The following is a 22518-nucleotide window of genomic DNA, read 5'->3' on the forward strand; positions in this document are numbered from 1 at the left end:
CGACCTTCAGAGCAGCCTCCTGAGCTGTGCTGTCCTCACACGTGGCAATTTATTGTCCCTCATCGCCAGGTTTGGGGGCTTAGTGTGGCTTAGGTTTCTGGTAATAACCCTGAAACAACAATCCCAATCCAGTGCAGTATGGAGGACATTGATGGGGGACCTCACCGCAGTCCCTGTATGGGTAATTCCGGGCCGTACTGAGGGGTTGGAGTCAGTGATCCTCGAGAGTCCCTTAAACTCAGAATAGTCCGTGATTCTGTGAATTTATGGGCTGCAGCTTCCTCAGGAGGGGCAGCACCCATCCCTGCCCCCTGTGACCAGTGATAGGACTCGAGAGAATCGCTGGAGCTGTGTCAGGGGAGAAAATTAGGAAAAGGTTCTTCACCCAGAGGGTGGTTGGGCTCCACAGAGAATCAATCCCAAGAGAGCTCACGAGGAGCGTTTGTCTGGCAAACGCTCTCGGCACACGGTGGGATTGGTGGGGCTGTGGGGGGCCAGCAGTGGGACCCTGCCGATCCCAGCGGGTCCCCGCCAGCATATTTATTCCATTAAATAATTAACAACAGTAACTGCGCGAGAAACGCGATCCACCCCGAGCCGAGCCGGGCCGGGCCGGGCCTTCAGGCCAGCGGGCTGAGGGAGGCGCGGGCGGCCCCGGGCGCTGCCCGCACGGCCCTGCCCGGCCCTGCCCGGCCCGGCCCCGGCGGGGCGGAGCGAGGCGGAGCGGGGCGGCCCCGGCGGCTCCCGGCCCCTCGCCCGCCGCGCCGAGCGAGCGAGGCTCTTCCGGGCAGCGGGGCCAGCGCGGCGCGGGGCCGGGGCCGGGTGAGTAGCGGGGCCGGGGCCGGGCAGTGCCCGTGGGGATGGGCTGCGGCCGGGAACGGGCGGAGGAGCCGGTGGCGCTCCCAAGTGCTGTGTACTGTGCTGAGCAGGCAGGGACCCAGCTCCATCTGCCACCTCAGCCCCCTCCGCAGGGACCCAGCGCCCCGTGTTGCTCTGTCCCCTTCACAGGGGAGCAGCCCCTCCGTGGCGCCTCGGCCCCTCCGCAGAAGCCCAACCCCATCTGTCACCTCTGCTACCCTTGCAGAGGCCCTGATCTGTTTGTGAGCTCTTCTCCCTCCTCAGGGGTCCAGCCCTGTCTGCCTCCTCCAGCCCCTCCACAGGGACAACCCCATTTGTCACTCCAGGCCCCTCCACAGGGGACCAGCCCCACCTCCGTTACCCTGCAGAGCCCCTGATCTGTTTTGTCGCCCTGTCCCCTCTGAGGTCCAGCCCCATGTGTCATCCCCTCCATCCATCGGGGCCTAGCTCTGTGTGTCACCCTGTCACCCCCCCAGGGTCCCAGCCCCATGTGCCACCCTGTCCCTGTGTGAGCTGGATGCTGGCAGTGTGGGGCTGTCACACCGCCCTCCTCCCGGCACACATAACAGCTCCCAAAACCTGTCCCTGACCACTCGCTGTCCCCTGAGCAGCACTGTCTGTGTCACAGGGATTGTGTGACAGCGGCACAGATTCCAGGCCTGCAAGAGACAAGGCTCCCTGCTGCAGGATCATCATTTCCAGGGAAGGAAATCACCAGATAACTTCAAGGTCAGACACCTGGTAGTCAGAGACAGAATTTTAAATATGAGTATTAATATTTTTTTTAATTTATTGAATTATAAATAATCTATTGTTATTATACTGCTGGGCGGGGTGAAGATTGGCTTTGTACCAATGTGCAATTAAAATATCACCTGGATAGAAAAAGATAAATGAAATAGGGAAAAGTACAGAAGCCATGAACACCCCTGGGGTAGTGCTAGAGCTACTGCAGTTTATTGGTGGGGGTTAAAACACAAGGAGCAGAAACAAGCTTGCAGCCGTCAGCACTGAAATGAGAGGTTGCACTAACCTTGGTTAGCAAAGGAGGTTTATTCTCCTGAATGTGGAGATGAGCTGAACACATGCAGTGTCTCTGGACGTGCCTCGTGCAGAGGAGAGGAGGTGGCAAAGCAAAGCTGACAGAGCTGAGCTGGCTGCAGGGACCTCTAACATCTAGAGCTGGCTTTAGTGCAGAATGATGAAATTTCTGGTCAAGTTACACGCCAAAGATGGCTCCTGTTTTGAGGAGAGAGCCCCAGCAGCAGGCTCGTCTTACCCTGGCTGCTGCTTTTGTTGCTAGGCTACAAGTGGGATGTACATTTATAAGCAAAAAAAAAAAAAAAACCAAGCATCTTGTAGTGTTGTCATGCTTTGCCTTCTCCAGCATTCCATTTAGGATTGCAGCAGGAAAAATCAGAGTGCAGACAAATTTTTTTTTTCCCCCTGGTGATTTAAATAGGCATTTTACTGGTGGAAGGTGCCTTGAGTAAGAAAAACTTGGCAAGTGTTTTTAACATTTGGTGTAAGTACATTGCATCAGACTCCCAGTCATCAGCTGTGCTGCTTGTTTCAAACTGTGGCAGCAAATGTACTGCAAATAGAGGAATACCACTGCTTACAGACCCTGATAAGTCTCACATGTGCTCTTTTGCCACCACACAAAAGTGCTTCTTTCCCCAGAAAGTCTATTAGTTCTTCCCATTGGAACTAATTAATTGCCATGACTGACATCCCTGGAGAAGGCCTTGTGTTCCTTTCTTTGCCAGAGCAATTAAAACATGGATTTGCCTTTCTGCTGTTGCTTTGCCAATGTTTTGTAGTTTTAAAGTAGAACAGGTCACTTTTTCCTAATCAGAGGGAGGTTTAATTCCTGTCTTTTCTCCTAAGCCAACATAACAGCCCTTTGGGTGGGCATTGTGGAAAATTAAGCATTGGAAACGAAAAATCTTGAGTTTGTTCAGACAAAGGAGCCCCGAAAAAGGAACAATGTGTTACTTGAGGAATAAAGAGGCCTAGCAGGACTCTGGAGTATTTCTCTATCAAAGTGGCTTGGGAAATGTTTAAGAAGAACTCAGCTCTGCAAAAACAACCAGCTGTGGGCACTTTGATTTACAAAGAGAAGGAGGAAGAGAAGCTGTTCACCCCATTTTCTAGCAGCAGGTACTTTTCTCAACCTCAGGATTTTCCAGGCTGCATCTCATTTCCCAGAACAAGGCACTGACAGCTGGACATCATGTTGTTAAGGGACTGCTTTAAAGAATAGAGATGTAGGGGCTTAAGTGTCTCAAATCTTATTTTTGTCTCTCCCAGTGCACCTGAAATACCAGCAGCACCTGGCTCTAACTTTTGAACTATTCTTATTCTAAAGGGTTCTGTGAAGACAGAGGTTCTGCTGTTATCTTCTAATCTTACTGGGTTTTCAGGGAAAAGCCTCACTCTTGTTCTTTAAAAAAAGAATTCCTAGTTGTCTCTAGAAGATTTTGTGAGTCATTATCTGATCTGAGCACCTTTACCTCACCAGAACTTACAGGTCTAAGTCCTGGTAAAGGACACCACAAAAGTGACACCTTTCTTTCAGCGTTTGTGCAGGCTGGTTGGAGTTCTGTTTGAAGCTGGATTACCCAGCTCATCCCGTGCTTTGTAGCAGGAGGTTGCAGTTTGGGAGCTGGGCACCAAGAAGTCAAATGTCACAGTGAGCATTGTCACAATTATATCTGCCCTGCTTTTGGATGTGAAATTCTCTTTAGACTTCTCCCTGGCTTCACACTTACATCATCATGAAATTTCCTTTCCTGTCACTCTAGTCCCAGTTCTAGCTGATACTGTAAAGAAACTGACGAAAATTCTTAATTTTGGAGTGGAGTTTTTCAAGGCTTAGGTTAAAATACAAGGTGTCAATAACATAAGAAAATATAAATTGTTCCAAGGAAGGTGGCAAAGCTGCATTTCATCATTTGTGCACTGCTGCATGAGTTTAAGTTGCCCAGAATTTCCCAGATCATTTGCCCATCTGGATTATTCAGTCATGCAACACAATTTAAAATAAGTTATCAAATATCTGGGTTGTTCAAAATTGAGTGAAATAAATAGTCATTGCTACTCTTCTCACTGTTGCTTTGGTTTGAAAAGTGGTTGCATGACCTTCAAATGAGATGGTTAAAAGATGAACTTTGTAAAGGACCAGCAGAGAGTTGAACTCCTGACAACTCCTGAATCTGCATTTTGTACAATTGTTGCAACTGCTGCTGTTAACCTTTAAACAAGGTTTAAAGTCTTCTGTTATTGCTGGTTCTGTGGAAAATCTAAATGTAGCCTTTGTACCAAAATTGTTGATCAGACTTTGTGCAGGTTTTGACTGTAATTATTTTGTTAAAGCAGGCCCTCTCACTTATTCTGAAGCCCTTTATTCCCCCCAGTTAATATTAGTATTAAACTTTAGAGTGTGACCTGGCAGATGGTTCCATCTGATCAGAGATGGCAAGAAGTTTGCCATGGGCAGGGAGGGACATGTTCCACTAAACCAGGGTAGCCCAGGCCCTGTCCAACCTGGCCTTGGTCACCTCCAGGGATCCAGGGGCAGCCACAGCTTCTCTGGGCACCCTGGGTGCCTCACCACCCTCACAGGGAAGGATTTTTTCCTGATATCCAATCTAACCCTGCTCTGTTTCAGTTTGAAGCCATTTCCCAGAGGCTTGTGAAAAGTCTCTCTTCTTCTTTCCCATGAGCTCCCCTCAGCCACTGGAAGGCCTCAATGAGGCTGAGCATTCCCAATTCTCTCAACTTTTCCTCGCTGGAGGAAAACACAGCCATGTGTTGAGGAAAAACTTTATCACCATCAGTTATGACTCTAAAAATGTGGTGCATAGGAGGAGCTACACATGAATAATCAAACCTCTGTGTGAGTGCTGGGGAGACAAAGAGTGCCAAAAAATGTCCCTGGTCACGAGAATGCCACCCCTGGCATTGTTCAGGGCCAGGGTTTGCCCAGCCCAGCTGATGCTCAGCCAGACAATCCCACAGCACGAGGCAGGGTTTAGCTGCTCTGCTCCACAGGCACTTTGGATTCGCTGCTCTGATTTGGAGACTGAAAGGGTTTTGAGATATGAATGTGCCAGAGAGCATAGTCCAGCCTTCAGTGCTGATTTAATTTGCTGGGGAAAACAGCTGCAGGGTTTCCAGGTACAAATGGTTCTGTTAAATACCTTCCTAATTGATCTGTTATGTGAAATAGTGAAAATATGGATCATTTTCCCCCTTACTGCACGTTTTCCGTGAGAGTTGTTTATTGTTTGACTGTGTTACGATGTCATTCTTTATCCTTTCCAGTACTGCTGATCCTCCTATGTGAACACAACCTCAAAGTGACATTTCAGTATGGATTATTACAACAACTGATGTGTTTGTAAAATTCAATTTGTTTCCCAAATCCTCTGTTCATGGCTTTGTTTGTGGAGAAGAGCACATTGCCTGGGCAATTTTGCTGATTCCACATTAAAAGTAAAGGTGCTGTTGATTGAAATTTTATCCTATTTCAGGATTAGTTCAGGTGTTTTCTAGGTAGCAGCAGGTGGGAACAATAAATTCAGGTATTTACATATATGGGCACCTTAATTAATTAATTAATGGTTGGGTAGTTTGCCTTCATAGGTTGATTGTAACAAAGCAAACAGTTTTATCTTTGTGTTTATTGTGCTTTTGCTTTCCAGTTCCCTTGCAAACTTTCAACTTATCTCAAGGTTCACATGGATTTATTTAAATTTTATTTAATCCTAATGTCCTTTATTTTTTCTGTTCCCAATTCGATTACAGATAATGAGAACTTAAATCTTGGGCACACTTAGTACAGAGGGAAAATTAGATCACTGAAAGTAGTGGAGTTCCACCCTTGACAAAGCATTGTAGTTAAAATAATAATTAAATCTTAAGTAGTTTTATTCCAGTGCTTTTATTATTAAGTATTTGAATGGATTATGCAAACAGCAGCTCCCCTCTGAAATTGTATCTGAAAATTAAGGTGACGGGTAGGTAAAAATAGTGTTGCAGCAACTTAAATTGAGGGTGTTGCACCTCTTTCTTACAGTTTTACAGTGTAAATGAAAAATGAAACTTTAAAAAAAGCCATCTAATTTATGATGATGACTATGGCTGTTAGACAATATATTGATGAAACCTTTTTTGTGCAGTCACCACTAATACTTTATAGTTGGACATTTTGTTTTATAAGGGATCCCTTTGAAGTCTAACAGCACTTTATTAGCTTATGGTTTTGCTTTATGGGATTTATTTCCCTTTTCAGCATTTACTGATGGGGTCTGATGAGTCATGAGTAACATTATGCAATCTCTTTAAAATAAGAAATGGGGCTTTTGTTGTAAAAATATTTTGCTGGAAAACCTCTAAGTTTTCAAGACAGAAATTCCCTGGTTCTCTTAGGCACTGTTGTAACAGGTCTGTGATTCAGAGTCCCGTGACTGGCAAACTCAGCCACCTTTTTTACTTCACTGCAAATTTTACCTGTCTCCAAATCATGTTATTCTCAACTTTTTTACACTCCCTTGTGTGTGTTACATGTGCTCTTTCTCTGTGGGCACTGGGGGTCTGTCTGGTTTAAGTTCTTTAGAACAGCATTGTTCCTACTTATCTGCTAAAAGGGCAAGTCAGCCACATCACTGAGAGAAGAAAATGGGTTTGTGTACCTAAATAGCTGTCACCTAAAATTTAAACCCCTTTTTACAGGAGATTCAACCCTTTTGCAGGGTGGGCAGCTGTGCCACCCCCCATCTATGCAGGACTGGATGTCCTTTATTAAGATTAGTAATAGTGAGCTCCATGTTCTCTGTTCCCATCTTTCTAAACAGTCACAGACATGCCAAGCATGATTTTTTGTTGTAGCACATGAATTAATGGATGTTTTCCATTTTCCTGCTATGTTGCTTTTTGCTGCTGCAGCAGCACTAAGCCTGCTTTGTAGATTTACAAGGAGAAAGAGAGACCAAACCTGTGCTGACCTGTCTCTGGTAGCTGAGTCTGGCTAGGATGGGTAACAGCAGGAGGAGAGGCATGGAAACATCTGGGAAATCTGTTCCAGGGCTCAGGCACTGCCCAGGGCAGAGTTGTGCCCCCTGTGCAGGGGCAGCTCCTGGCTCAGTCCCTGCCCGTTCCTGTGGTGCCACTGCTGGGCCCCAGGGCAGAGCCTGGCCCTGCTCTGACCTCCCTGCACACAGGGACACCCAGGGACTCTCCAGGCTGAGCAGCCCCAGCTCCCTCAGCCTTTCCTGGGCACAGAAATGCTCCAGGCCCTTTCTCAGCTCTGCAGCCTCTGCTGGATGTGCTCCAGGAGCTCCCTGTCCTGAGGATCCAGAGCTGGACACAGCACCCCAGAGGTGCCTCAAAGGGTTGAGCAGAGAGGCAGCATCACCCCTGACCTGCTGCAAATGCTCTGCCCAATGCACCCCAGGGTCCTGCTGGCACTCTGGGTCACCAGGACACGCGGCTGGCCATGGAGAGCTCACTGTCCAGCAGGACTCCAGAGCTGCCCCCAGCAGGTCACCCCAGCTGGGCAGCTGCAGGGCTTTATTTCCCTCCAGTACAACCTCTCTGCTGCATTAGTTTCCTGCCAAGGTAGTGAATTCCATCAGCTCACCTGGGTCAAGGATCATCAGAGCAGATATAGAGTAGATAAAGTGGGGAGGGGATAAAGAATGTGAAGGTGTTTAATCTCCTGTGTTCTGTGCATTCACCTTTTCTGATTGTTTCAGACTGCAACAATCCTGAATGGAGCCATCTGCAGTGAAGGCAGATCCTTAATGTTTAGATTGTTATTACTGAGGGACTTGGCTTTGTGAACAGAGGTATCAGAAGTAAATAAAGGGAATTCCCAGAGAACCCAGTAGTGTATATTCTAATCAGAATGAAAAGAATTATCCAGAATGAAAAGAAAGAAAAAAGCTTCTATGGATGCACTGCTTTATTCAGCATTCATTAGACAGCTTTAACCAGATTATCATAAGCTATCCTAAAGCAGCTTTAATCTTTCTTAATGAAACGGATAATTTAATTAGAAAACATTTACACTTGAATTTTCCTGCAAATAAGGGAAGCAGTCACAGAACAAGTTACCAGCCCTAATGTCCTGATTTTTATCTTTATTTTGGTGGAAAAGAGGGTTTGAAGAAATGAGTGCACTTGCCTTCAGAGGGCTTTGCAAAACCAGCAGTTCCCATTTTAGACCAGAAGATGGACCATTAATTCACAACACAGCACTGCTCACAGGAGGGTGTTTTTTAACAGCAAAGTACTAAGAAAAGGAAAAGAGACTAAGGAGCATCTCCTGTTGAGATGCTGTGCATGAAAAATCTGTTCTCCAAATCTGTCCTGAGTCTTTTTTCATTTCCATGATCTGTGTTCATCCTGCAGCATGCCTGGTTGAGAGAGGTACAGATGAAAATAATCCTGCTAATAAACAGTGCTTACAATAATGAACTTAACAGTGAGGGAAATGTCACTGGGAAAAGGGGAAAAGATCAGTTTCCCCTGCCAAATCTATTAGTGTTCTGATATCATAGAATCACAGAATGATTTGAGTTGGGAGGGACCTTAAAGATCATCTAAAATTGTATCTTTATTTATAAATATATAAAATGGGTTTATATAGATCCAGTTTCTTTCTGCCATTTGAAACAAGCATTATTTGGAGGAGGATTTTTTTTTCCACTGGTTGTTGAATATGTTGCAGAAATTTCTTTTAAGAAAGTTAAAATCCATATACTTGTGCTGTGGAGGGGCTGTCCTTTTTTCATTAGATGTTGAAGTAAACTTAGTCATCCTGAAGTAATTTTTGCTTTTCTGAGCTTTATGCCCCATAAATGCACAACTCTTCAGTGTCCTTCACTGTAGTTCTTTAACCATCTTTGAAGTATCATTAGGAGATCTGGTCATGTGTTCATAATGTAGCAATTGTTACATTATATAATCTCTGTTTTGTTAAAGCATGGATTTAGAGAAACAACATTTATTAAAATAAATTGGTTTCCTAATTTTTGGTTTGTTTTGCTATGTCTGAGAAGTTAACTGGATTTTATTAAATATTTCATCTGTCACTGCACTTTATAGGACTTAAGGCATCTCTTGAAATAGTTGATTTCTCATTCCCTTCAATACATTATTTTCAACAAACAATAATTCATCACTGAAGTAAAGCACTTTCTGATTAATATATTGTTGTTTGGTATGTCTGTTTATTAATAAATTTCTGTGCTTCCTTTGCATCTGCCTCATGCTCAGGTATCTGTACAAATGTAATAAATAATGTATAAACATTTTGGGGCACTGGACATAGGAGCATTTCTGCAGATTTACCTCTTTAAACTCCTGTTCTGCAAATTCCTTGGTGTTTGTTCTCTGGGTTTTTTACTCTAAATGTGGCCACTTTTCATCTTGCAGGTTCTAGATACATTAGGAAATGAGTGGTATTTTGAATTGCAAATTGATGTTTTCTTGGCAGAGCTTTTGAAGATGGCTCCAGATATTCCATTAAATATTAACATCAAGGAGCCCCGATGGGATCAAAGCACTTTTGTTGGACGAGCCAATCACTTCTTCACTGTCACAGACCCCAGGAATATTTTGTTATCTAATGCCACACTGGAAAATGCAAGAAAAATTGTGCATGATTACAGGTATGACATTGACTGCTTCTACTACTGGCCCCAAAAAGTCCAAGTCAATGCTAAATACATGGTGATATATTTAAAAGGAAATACTTAAAACACTGTATTCATTGTAACTGCTTATTCCCACTTCAGAGCTTGAAACCATTTTATTTTTAATCAAATTTGCTAATGGATGGGGAAGTTATGCCCCTCTTAAGGGTTCTGAAATACAGAAGAGTCTAATTCTGAAGGGAGTTAATATGAAAACAAAGCTTAAAACTTCTCTTATGTATAGCATTTGGAGCAGTTGGTGTCTTAAATACTCTCAAAGTGAATTTTCATCGTTTCACACTAATGACCTCAGAGATTTTGGCTCCACATTTTAGCTCTAAAATCTAATGCAGCTTTGAGTAAATAGACTCAGCCAGCATAACCACTGCTGGTTGTTTTAATTCTTTTTATTTCACCAATCCATTTAAAAGCTGAAGAATCTCTACAACCTATCTGAGAGTCTCCATTCACTTAGGGTGAACATCCCCAAATTCTCTGATGCCACATTTCTCACAGGCATTTGCAGCATTTTATAACACTTGTGCTTTTTGCTGTTGTCTTGTCTCTTAACCTACCCCAAGACAAGGTATTGTGGCACCTGGCTTGACAGAAGATGAGCTGTGGAGAGCAAAATACATTTATGATTCAGCCTTTCACCCCGACACTGGGGAGAAGATGTTTGTGATTGGCCGAATGTCTGCCCAGGTGCCCATGAACATGACTATCACAGGCTGCATGATGACCTTCTACAGGTGAGAGATGGCAGTAAAACACAGAAAACATTTGCCTGTGAATTAGAGAAGTGAAAATCAATGTTATTGTCAAAAGATTTATTGTAAATATTTTTAAATGTGAAATTTTCCTTCCTTTTCCTCTTCTCTCTCCTCATTCCCTCCCGTTGATTAACGGTTCTTTCTAGAAGTAGTTTTGAGATAAGCCCTTAGCCCTTCTCCTTCACCATCCCACTTTCCCTCAAACTGGGAAATGTTCCAAAATTCCATCTGTGTGGAGGACAAAGAGAAGGAGATCCCTGGGAATTTCCAGCCTTACTGGCATGCAGGATGTTCTCTCTGCCCCGTGAGTACTCGGAATGTTGGTTTTAATTACTGTTATAGACATGACCATTGGTTGTGGAGTTTCTGCAGCTCCCCTGCATTTCCTCAGTGGTTCTGGAATCTCCAGGACAGTGAAACTGAAGCAGAGCCAGTGCTCTCTTAGCAGCCTCAGTGTTAGAGACACTTTTTGACACAGGATGCAGGAACTGGTGGGAGCTCAGAGGAAACAGCAGCAGCCTTTTGGGTGCTGAGATTATACAAACTCCTGACACACACCCCAGTTTTGGATGGTGTTTATAAAACATGTGTGTGCTTTAAATTGCTGTCAAGAGTATGAATCAAACCCACAGGACAGGTACCCATTCCCAAGCACTGCCTCCTGCAAACTGCTTGTTCTGTTATTATCTATAACACTTAGAGAAGCTCTCTCCCTTTTCTTTGCATTATTATTCAGGTTCAAAATGAGGTGATTTTTAAATTCTTCTTCTAAAATGACTATCAAGTATCAGTATCTCACTGACTGTATTGTTTGATTCAAATAAGCAAGAACTTCTGCATGGTTACTGCTTGCAGTGGCTTTTCTTGATTTGTCATAATTTTCTTGTGCTGTTAATCCAACTGTGAGTTTAATAACAATAATTACAATTGTTTTTCTTTTCAAGAACGACACCAGCAGTGCTTTTCTGGCAGTGGGTCAACCAGTCCTTCAATGCTATAGTGAACTACACCAACAGGAGCGGGGATGCCCCCATCACTGTCAGGTCAGGCACTAAACCTCATCATTCTGATGAATAGAAATAGCTCTCTGGTGTACTTGAACATGGTTGGGCATTAAAGTTTGAGGTGAGACAGGGATAAGTTTTTCTATCTGTACTAATTATTAATTTGATATGCACAGATGAGAAGGGCAGAGCTGAGAACTCCATTTCTGCCATTAAAGACAAGCCTGAGCACCTTGATCAAGAGCACTTAGCAGGATTTAACAGGAGTCAGTGTTTCAGGGCTCAGTCAACTATTTGCAAGTTTTCCTCATCAGTTTGGTGTCCTACCAGAATATTTCTAAGCTGATATTTTGTGGGGGCCTTTAGTTGTGTCACTGTGCCACCTTCTCAGTGCCAGCACACACCACGCTGAGGGTTCATTTACAAAATGAGATTCCTTCAGCTGGTCTGTGCTTGTTTCTACTTGATGTCTGGGAAAGAGATTAAGTAGATGAGGAAAGCAAGACATCTCAAACTAAAAGAGGGGAAATTTAGGTTGGATAAACAGAAAAAAATCTTCCCTGTGAAGGTGGTGAGGCCCTGGCACAGTTACCCAGGGAAGCTGTGGCTGCCCCATCCCTGGAAATGTCCAAGGCCAGGCTGGATGGGGCTTGGAGCAACCTGGGATAATGGAAGGTGTCCCTGCCCATGGCAGGGGTGGAATGGAATGAACTCCATGGTTCCTCCCAAACCATTCTATGAATAGAAAACTGGAATTGCAGTACTTGACTTTCTGGTTTTGAGGCTGACTTGCTTAAAGATGTCTGGGAGCAAACTGTGGATTCCAGCATATAGAGACACCTCCTAGCTGGGAAGTATGTAAAAGTGTGGTTTGGGACAGGTTGGGTTGGATTTGGGTGTTTGCAGCATAGCTGGTCTGGCTGTATGGGGTTTGGTATGGTTGATTTTAATTACTATTATAGACATGGCCTTGGAAATCCAAACTGATTTTACTAGGTTAAGCAATTAGGAAATTAAATAAAGAACTAACCCTTCAAGGTGTTCATTCAGGTACATGAGAAAATGCTGAACAGGCAGCAACACACAACCAGCAGAACCTGATTCAGTATTACAATGTGGCTTGAATAAGATTTTACTGCTAGTGAAATCAAAGTGTTTAATTCAGTGTCCCATTTAGATCTTCCATCCCCATCTTACTGCAGTAGCACAAGAAAGCCTATTTAACTTCTGGGGGGACATAACTGTGTGTGTAAAATGTAATTGTTTTTCAATGTAGCTGTGCATGTACAAACATTTTCATTTCTGTTTTAGCCAGCTGGGAACAGCCTATGTTTCTGCCACCACAGGTGCTGTCGCTACAGCCTTAGGACTTAATTCACTAGCAAAGGTATTGCTGGTATTTTTTTCTATTCTTCCCAAACTGTGATGTCCTGTGAGAAGCTCACAGCTCATTTCTCCTCTGCTGCATCTGTGCCATGCACAGCTCCCACTGTGGAATTGTTATGGCTGCTCATTTCTTTAGACCCCAACTTTCTTTCCCTGTGGAGATGAGTTCATGCATATCTGTCAAACAGCCCATGTTTGGTTCATGCAGACTCTGTCTAATAAGGTGCCTTTTTTCCAGTTTCTTTTTCACCTTTCAAGGCATCTAATAGCACTTGGGAAATTAATTGGAGTTTTAATTACACTTCCCTGTGATGCTAAGAAATTCAGAATGGCCACTCTCCTGCCACTGCTCACTCCTGAGAGAAGCATTTATGACTTATTTCTTGTTTGAAGCTTGTTCTATCTCTGCCCCACCAGTGAGTTTTCACTGAATTTTGATGTAAAGGAAATAAATCTGGTCTGTCACTAGCAGCTGAAGCATTTCAATAATTATGTATATTTTTATTTTCCTTTTTTCTCCCTCTCTCTGTGTTTTCCAGCGCGTCTCGCCTCTTATAGGGAGGTTTGTTCCTTTTGCTGCTGTTGCTTCTGCCAACTGCATCAATATTCCACTAATGAGACAAAGGTAGGAAAAAGAACAAAGATCACTCATGCTGGAAGAAAAGATGTTGTTCAGTTGGTAGATCAGCAAGTTACTAAATAAAGCACATTTTGTATCTTTAGCTTGTTTCAGAACCTTGCAGAAACCTCATGCATGATGTTTTGACTGGTTGTTTGTAACAGCTATAAAATAGAACATAATAATTCTCTTCAGATAAATACCAAAGAGTTCTTCAGTCTTGGATCTCAGAAACCACTTACTGGTTCCTTCAAAACTTTGATCACATGGACCTTTGAATAGCAGCTACACTTGGGAAAAACAGTCATTTCAAAAAAGGTGCTTGAAATCCCACCTGCAGAGCTTAGTCATAGAAGTCAGGCTCTGCAGTTCTGTTTAATCATTGAGGTGACAAAAATGTGCAGTTTGTCAGAAACAAACTTTTTTTCCGTGTTGTGATTTGGCTAGGAATAAGAATAGTAGTAGGGAAAAGCAAATTTAAAGCATCCTATTATAGACACAAGGTTATGGGCAGAAAAGACAATATTTAGACTTTACAATGGAAGTTGATCTGTGGTAGCATTTTATCTTTTGAAAAATCTGAAGAGAAGAATAAAGGCAGTCCTGAGGATATTTGCTGTTCTCTGCACTTCTCCCAGTATGAGTTTAACACCTAACCTTGCACTTGAGCAAAAGATCTAATAGAAAATAGTGCAGTTACAGAAACATAGTTTGGTTTGTGCCTCCTTTTATACTTTCAAGTATATTTCTTCATGGTTGAAATGACAGCTCAGACTAGAATGCCAGGGGGGAATTTTCACAGAGCCTTCTGTTTCAACTCAGTGAAAATAATCTTCCTGTGTTCCATGAGCTGTCAGATAGGACAGGCTCCACTTCCAGAGCAGTCCAGAAAATTCCACTTTTCTGAATTAATGTGTAAAGGGACCTCTCCCTTCTGTGAAACCCAGAAAAATCATCTCTTTTTTTTCCCCCTTGGAATGCTGTGACCAGACTCAAGAAGCAGATTGCTGTTACAAATATTCAGTTGATAACTTCTCAACATATTTTTCCTTGATCTTTCTCTGCCTTTTGAATTTTTTTTTTTGTGCCAAGGAATGTTACAAACAGACTCACTTAGAAAATAAAATAAACCACATAATTCTTACAATTGACAATTTTAAGGAACAAAGATAAGGTGACAAAAAATGGTGAAAAAATAAGTTCACATCCATCACTGCTTTATCTTTTACCCCTTATTCAACAGGGAAATCCAGTTTGGAATTCCTGTCACGGATGAGGATGGAAAAAGACTGGGTGATTCATCCAAAGCAGCTCAGCAGGCAATTGCCCAGGTGGTGATATCCAGGATTCTGATGGCTGCTCCTGGCATGGGTAAGGATAAATCCTGTGCAGTCCTGATAATCAGTCCCTGCAGTGAGGAGATTCTGTTCTATCCAAGTGATTTTCCTCAGGGTTCAAATTACCTTACAGTTCCCCAGGCAGTGTTGGCCTTTCTGTTTAGAACTGTTTAGAACTTCCCCAGGGAAATGTGGGAGCATCCTCAGTGTGTTCCACTGAGCTGCAGCAGGGAAGCTCCTGGGATGCTTCTGCAGAAAAGATCCAGAGAGCAAAGGAATGGGAGCAAATTCCACTTGCTTGGAGTTGGTTTAGGTGCTCTGCCAGTGCCAAATAACTGAGCTAAGGTTTAGTTACTGGTGAAATTGCAGGTTTTGCCTGTTAATATTTTATTATTCACTTTTGTAAATACCAATCTAGCTGGCAATGTGAAATGAAAATACAGTGAATGACAAAAAGCTGTGAAAATTGTATAATGGTATTAGTTCAGCTAAACAGAAGATGAAAACAAAGTGCCATTCTCTCCAAGGTTAATGCCTTTTTTATCTTATTTGCAGCAATTCCTCCATTCATAATGAATGCCCTGGAAAAGAAAGCCTTTTTAAAGGTTAGTCTTAGATAGTCTATCTCTATGTATTTCATACCCTAAGTTAATATTTTAATGAATTTTAAATACTTGCTGAATCTTCATATTTGCCTCCCAAACACTGTGGGAGGACATCCCTGTAGAACTTGCTTTACAGCTGTCTCTTTCCTTCTGCCTTTCTTAGAGAGAAATAACTTGTTTCCTTTTGTCACAGTGCAAGGTAACAGTGAGAAATTAGGAACATCCTCGTTACTTTCATAATTGTTCTTTGAATGCACATTTCCTCCTGTGAAACAAACCTTCCTTGTACTGAGTCTTGGAATACAATTTATTGGGGGAAAAAAAATTTAATAATGCTGGTTTTCTCAAGATAGCAATAAGGAGGCTTTGCTTATCTGCTGTAGTAGCAATCTGAGTTTGCAAACAAAAATGATGGTAAAAATCTCTCATGAAAATGATCCTTTAAAATTTACTGGATGTAAAGTCTAGGGTAGGCATAGAATGGGCATTCTTTATCAAAGATTATTTATTTCCTATATTCTTTTTATGCTAATGTAGTGTGAAGTCAAACCCCAGGTGTTGGTAAATCCATTACCTACATCAACATTCTGCACTGTGTGAGCATGAGAGGGAAAAGAACAATAATGGAATTAGTTACAGGGTTGGCTAACACAAGGGAAATAATATTCAGGTGAGGAACCCTTTAATTCTTTACCAGTAAAGGGAATTTCATCCTCACTGCTGATATCACTGATTTAATTATTTGGTAGCTCCAGGCAAGGCCTCTGCTTGTGAGACCCACCCAAGAATCTTAAGAAAATCTGTCTCCTTCCTGTTAGAAAAATTAGGGAAAAAAAACAGACCCTGCCTTGGAAAAGTTAGTGTGGGGACAAGGAGGACAAGCAGGGGAATGGTTTTTTTGGAATGGTTTTGTTTGTCTAAGATAAAGCTTTCTAAAGTGTTTAAATTTTATCTCTGACTGTTTCTGCCCTTTGTGTCTCTTGTGCAGAGTGAGATTACCTAGTTGCACACCCCATTTGAAAGTGCTTCTGTATTTATAAGGCAGGAACAGATTGCCTGGGGCAGTTGGGGCTGCCCCATCCCTGGAAGTGTCCAAGGCCAGGTTGGAAAGGGTTTGGAACAACCTGGGATAGTGAAGGGGGTGGAACTGGATGATCTTAAAAGTTCCTTCTAACCCAAACCATTCTGGGACTGTCTTCCAATCTTAAAACTTCTTTTTCCCTAAAGTGCTTTGCTTCCCTCCCACTTTTTAACAGAAAACATTTTTGCTCACAGTGTAAAAACAGGAAATGTGGCATTTGAGTTTCAGGGTAAAAATCAGTGTGTGCTGCTTTTATCTCCTGGAAGAAGTGAGCCTGCAGGGCATCCGAACACACCACAACTTGTGATACTGTGATGTTCTTGAGAATGTATTGCCTGGAAATTTAACCCTTGTTTAAAAAAATTTAGGGAAAAAATTATTTTGTATGTGTTGACATGTGAGAAATGTCACAAAGCCGTTGCCTCAGCTGACAAATACATGACATTTGTGAAGAAATTGCAGCAATCCTCAGGGTCTGGAGACAAACACCTGTTGGTTTTGTGTGGTGTAATCAACATAAGGGTGTTGTGAATTTTTCAGATCAGCCAAAATGAGCGATTTCTGCAGTGACTACTCAGTGGTCTCTGGTACCATCCTGTCCTGTCCCTCAGCCTCAGAGACTGAATGCAGGTGAAACACTGCTCTGCAGGTAGCCAGTGGTAACACCTGGTAGAGATTAGTATTAAACCCATTAAGGAATGAGCTGCATTTTTAACAAGCAGCTTCTGCATGTCCTCATGGAGTTTGAGAAGCACCATCCCATGCCAGCACTCCACCACCATCCCCACACTGCTTTATTAACTCATCACCCTTGGCCTCTCCTTCTCCACCACTCTTGGAAATAATTCCTGACTGCTTGCCAAAGCCTCTTAAGCAACACACAAGGCCAAAAAATAGGCAAATGGTTGTGAAATGATAAAAGAAATTAGAAAGCTGGTCTGCAGTAAGGCAGAGAGAAGGAAATGCTCCTGGGATGTTGGTCTCAGCAGCCTGTCATGCTCTGATATTTGGGATAAGATGTAGGTCATGTAGCCCAGCTCATCCCCCACGTTCCCACAGGGTTTTGCACCAAGGCATTGGTGTGAATTAACAACATTCCCAGAAGTTACTGCTAGAAGATGCCTCAAGAATGTTCTTGGAACACAAGCATGTATTTACTGCTTCAAAAAGAAGTTGCCTTGAAGAAGTATTTTTATCTGTAGAAGTTTTTTTTGCCATTGGTTTCAGCAGCAGCTTTGGGGCCTGTTTATGTAATTATGCAGCATAGCAGTAATTGATTAGGCTGCAGAATGTCTATTTTCATTATCCCTGTGGCCATACTCCCGACCAGCTCTGTGCAGAACCAGGTTATTTTACCTGCTTCACAGGAGGATCCATAAAGACCCTTGCCCTGAGGCACAGGGTTTATAGATTTTATTTACAGGGAACTTTTCTCCTAAAGAAATAGATTGGTTTTTTCCGTATAAACTTATGAAAATTCCAATCAACGCTAAAGTTTTAGTTTCTATTACTACTCTTACACAGCTTTAGCTACAGTTTCTCTTCTGTTCTGCAAATTGTATTAACATCCAAGTTGATTCTAGAAGTTCCTCGTACATCCTTGAAACAAGCTCCTTAGGATCTTTTAATCTGCAGCTAAAATCTGTATTCAAAATGGTTACAAAACCAGAACAGAGAACCTTTTCTTTCAAGCATTGTTCTTGAATGTCTTATGCCCTGAAGTCCTCCACACATTCCTAATTTCACTGGCATTTCATTTATGTATTTTTTTAAAAACAGACATAGGAAAGCTGACAGATTTTTATATCCAACAAAGAAAGGAGGCAGTTAGAGAAAAGCTGATTCTCCTTATGGCTTTTGTTTGCTTAATTATCATTTCTCCATTTTCTCTGTTTGCACTAACCACTAAAATGTCATAAAGACATCTGGAAATTAAATCCTAATTCATTGGGAACTGCCTTCTTCCTGAGTTAAATGATAGTTCTCTAACACACTGAATTCTTCTGCTCTTTCTCTTGTAGTTTCTCCATTTTCTCTCTTTGTGGGGGTGTGCAGCCTGCATTTGAATTTTATTGTTTTACGTTGTTCCCTGGGCAACTCCAGTTCTTAATTCTGACCTCCCAGTGTTACTTTTTCCTCACCATCTTTCTGTATTAGTGCAGCCTGGTAACATTCTTGAAAAATAAAAGGCTGGAATTCAGATCAAGTTGGCAAAATGTTCCAGCACATAAACTCCATGTTCTTTATGGAGTCTGTATTAGACACCTCTCTCTCTCAGATCAGTGACTAACTCTGACAAAGGCATAAAACCATTTATTCCTCTCAGGGCACCTTCCAACAGCCTTTTCAGTTATAAAATTGTATTTTGGGCTTTTCTGTTAAATCCCTTGGGTCCCACACTCCCCCTGGAATGCACAGCATTCCCCTCCCTCCCTTCTCAGAGACACTGCAGGGTTTGGCTTGTGTTCATCACCTCTTGGCATGGACTCTCCCAGGGCATAAAATGAAAGTTTGGGGTGAGTTTATCTCAGCTGAGGGTCAGATGGAGGTGTTTAGGGAATGCCAGAACAGCAAAGCTCTGCTGCGTTTGCTCTTCACTCTTCTTGCTATTGTTGTCTGTTCCCATTTGTTATCTCTTGTTGCAGGTTATTGCTGAATTGCCCAGTTCTTCCTGCACTCATTTCTGCATTACAGACTGACTCCAGGAAAAAAAAAAAAGAGAAGCAGTCTTCTACATTGTTTCTTCTCCCTCAGGCTCTGGAGAAGTTTTGCTCCACACAGGCTCATTTTCCCTGCCTCAGACACTGCTGTGACCTCCCTCAACCCTAATTTTATTTTAAAATTCCCTTTGTGTCCTCATGGCAGCTGTGTCTGTTCTGCTCTTAATGGAGCAAGAGGCAGCAGTGGCCACTGAACAGCTCTGGGTTTACTTCATTAGTCATTAATTTCAACTAAAATTCTACCAATGAGCGTGAATTCCTAAATAATTTTAAAAGCCTGCAAAAAAAAAAAAATCTTGGCATATATTCAAGTTCTGCAAAAGTTACAGAATTAATGAGGCATGTGGGTTATGTGTTGCTTTTTCAGCTTGGTTTTCCCAGTCCTCAAACCCTTCTTTTCTTCAATAAAAGGTGAACTCTTGCAGAACTGGAGTGTTGCTACAGGGACAAGTTCCTGCACATCAGGGGAAATCATATGACAGCAGAAAGGGCTAAGAGAGGCAGATTTACATCTCCTTTATTTATGGCTGGTGGCTCGAGTTGCAGGTTAAAACCATTTGATGCCACCAAAGGGAAGGAGCTGTAACCAGCCTGAGCTCTTCCTTGGAATGCCTGGGCAGAATTCCCTGTGCCCTGCAGAGGTGGGGCAGCACCACTTGGAAACTTCCAAATTTCAGCTCTGTTGCTACTGTGGACTTGTGAGACTCAAAGCAAAGGCCCAGGAGCAGGTCCTGAGCCAAACAGGCACTGACTCAGGGGAGATTCTGACACTTCCTCAGGATCCCTGTGCACATTGATTCCCCTGGGAATTTCCTTGCTGCTCTCCAAAGGAATGTGGCTCTCAAAGTGGAGCTCAGCATGAAGCCATGCTGGTCAGGGCTTTGCCTTCACATCTCAGAGTCTTTTAGGTGCAACCTGTCTCTTAAATGAATTCCAGGAAGGTGGGAAGCAGGAAGAAAAGAGTCCATACTCACTGTGTGTGGTTTTATTTCAACAGAAATTTCCTTGGATGAGCGCTCCCATTCAGGTTGGATTAGTTGGATTCTGGTAAGTGGTTTCTTTGGGTTGGGTCTGCTATCTTAAGAGATACTTGTAGAGGTTTTGGGAGTGCAGCAATATTTGCTTTTTTTTAAGGAAAAAAAAAAGGTTGAGAGTTACTGAGGGCACAGCAGTTGTTTCCATCTCTGTAACTGATAAAATATCACGTTAAAAACTAAAAAGCCGTTAGCAGGGAAGAAGCTGCCAAGAAAAGCAGAGGGAGGGGAGAAAGGGAGTGGCAAAAAAAGGAATGTGGCAGCTTGATTAGAAAAGATGCTTTGGCTGCTACCTCTGAACAGTCAGTGGAATCTCATCCTGGGGGTTGATAATTCTGGAAACATTTGGTTAATAGGGTTTAATTTGCTGTGTTCTGGCATTTTCTGTTGTCATGCACACAAAGGTAAAGCAGTGTAAGGATATCAAATGGTAAATTTAGACAAATTTGGGAACATTGAATTGAAACATTTAGTGCTATTTGTAGGTAATAATTTCATAAGGTACAATGCAATGAGAAATAAAAGTTAAAAAGCACTTTGTGGAACTTTACCTCACAGTGTACAGAAAACAAGAAAGCTTTTTACTTAAATCATGCATAAGAATTTTGAATTCTCTTAGCACCCTAAATATTGTAAACCCGGTTTTGTCTCCTCTAGTCTCGTGTTTGCAACTCCCCTGTGTTGTGCACTGTTTCCTCAGAAAAGGTGGGTACTGCTGTGAATTCTTCTCACTTCAGTGTTATTCCAGATCCAGTCATGGTGCTGCACACAGACACAAACACAGGGTCATTGCCTGCTCAAGCACAGTTTTAATTCCCATATAACAAAGGTGATAAACAAGAGAATATACAGAAAAGTAATAACTATGTTATTCATCAGTAATATATAATAGTTGTTTACAAACCCCAGCAGCTCAAGATGAGTTCTATACAATATATTCATGTCCAGTAAGGTTATGGATGCACTAAATACAGTCAGAGCCCATTTTATTTTCAGCTGGAAACTCTTCTATTTATACAGAACAGCACTGGAATATCTGTGCTCATTTGTTATTTGATTAATATTTTTCCAGACTTTTTCATCAATACAGAAGTAGCTCAGTACTGGAAGCAGTCTTAGAAACAATATTCCTTATAGCTGAAATCCTTATGAAATCTGAATGAATTACTTAACAAAAACCTTAGCTTAGTTTGGTACACATTATGGACAGAGCCTTAAATTCAGCTGTCCTTCTCATTTTAATAGTGGTTGTCTAAACTCAACAAGCTGCCAGCTGTACCTTAAACAACCCAAGCTGGAGCTGAGTCCATTAAAATGCTGAACAACTAAGGCAGCTTTTGACTTCCAGAAAACAATAGCCAATTCTCAGTGTTGTTTGAGTACAACAGGGCTGACACCATCTGTCTCCCTGCTTGGCCTAGGACAGAGAACTGTGGTAAACAAGTGTCACTAGGCTACCTGGAGATGACTTGACAAACCAACCCAGCACACATGCTACAGGTCTTGATTTCAGCCAGGGCTCTCCAGTTCAGAGGAAGATTAGACCTTGAACTGTGTTCAGGAAATTGCAGCTGTTCAAATGACCTGGCAGCTTATTTCACTTTACTGTGAACCAGCTCTCGTAAAAACAAACCTTTTATTCAACTGAATAAAATCACATAGTAAGTTAAATAGGAAAATAGATTCTATTTAATAAAAATCATTTTAGGAAGGTAAGTTTCAATTGCCAGCAACAACCTGAGCAATGAAGTGGATCCTTACCCTCATGGTAATAGCAACAGCCATTTCCTGACTCCATGCACTATCCCAGTGCCCTTGGAGCAGGGATTCATGTGCCCTGGTCTGTGAGCCTGCTTCCTGGATAAGATACTTAAAAATAACTGAAAACTCTTTTGACAATGTAGGAATTTTAGCAGATGCATTGTCCATCTCATTTTGCCTTCTGGTGCTCGCTTGGTGTAACCCCTTCACTGTTTCTTTTGCTCAGTTCCATGTCGGTGTCACGCTTGGAGCCAGAGTTGCAAGCCAAGATCCGAGCCAGCTGCCCTGGCCTAGAACGTGTATACTTCAATAAAGGATTATAATTCAAGGAAGGCAAAGTATCTTTCAAGGAGAAACTTATGAACTTATTTTTTGAATTGTGTGCCAACATAGACAAGAACACACCTTTATCTTGTCCTTTTGTTAAACAAGTTTGATCATCTGCATTATTTTACAGTTAAAGACTTTCCTCGGCATAGTGTTTAAATCACATAAGGTCACTTTGTCCACTTTGGTATTGTTTGAAAGTTTAAACATACATATCCAGAGATGTTTACATAAGTCTCAAGCAGCTACAATAACAATAAAGAAGCGCACAATGAAAACCAGACGCTATTATATTGGATTTGCCACCT

At 42.3% G+C, this 22518-nt stretch overlaps 1 protein-coding gene across 2 annotated transcripts; it reads left to right on the forward strand.

The window, feature by feature from the left end:
* Positions 1–724: 724 nt before the first annotated feature.
* SFXN1 (sideroflexin 1) lies at positions 725–22493 on the forward strand. Of its 2 annotated transcripts, none has more exons than XM_066560472.1 (12): positions 725–822; positions 1487–1587; positions 9365–9539; positions 10145–10315; positions 11281–11379; positions 12652–12727; positions 13266–13351; positions 14589–14716; positions 15238–15287; positions 20086–20135; positions 20780–20827; positions 22110–22493. In XM_066560472.1, exons 3-12 carry the CDS (start codon positions 9376–9378, stop codon positions 22204–22206), a joined length of 969 nt encoding a protein of 322 aa, XP_066416569.1. In that variant the 5' UTR covers positions 725–822; positions 1487–1587; positions 9365–9375; the 3' UTR covers positions 22207–22493. The 2 variants fall into 2 exon arrangements, with proteins under 2 accessions (XP_066416569.1, XP_066416570.1); XM_066560473.1 differs by lacking the exon at positions 725–822 and adding an exon at positions 830–845.
* Positions 22494–22518: the final 25 nt, after the last annotated feature.

This window comes from Molothrus aeneus, chromosome 15 (genome assembly GCF_037042795.1).
Source record: "Molothrus aeneus isolate 106 chromosome 15, BPBGC_Maene_1.0, whole genome shotgun sequence".
NCBI lineage: Eukaryota > Metazoa > Chordata > Aves > Passeriformes > Icteridae > Molothrus > Molothrus aeneus.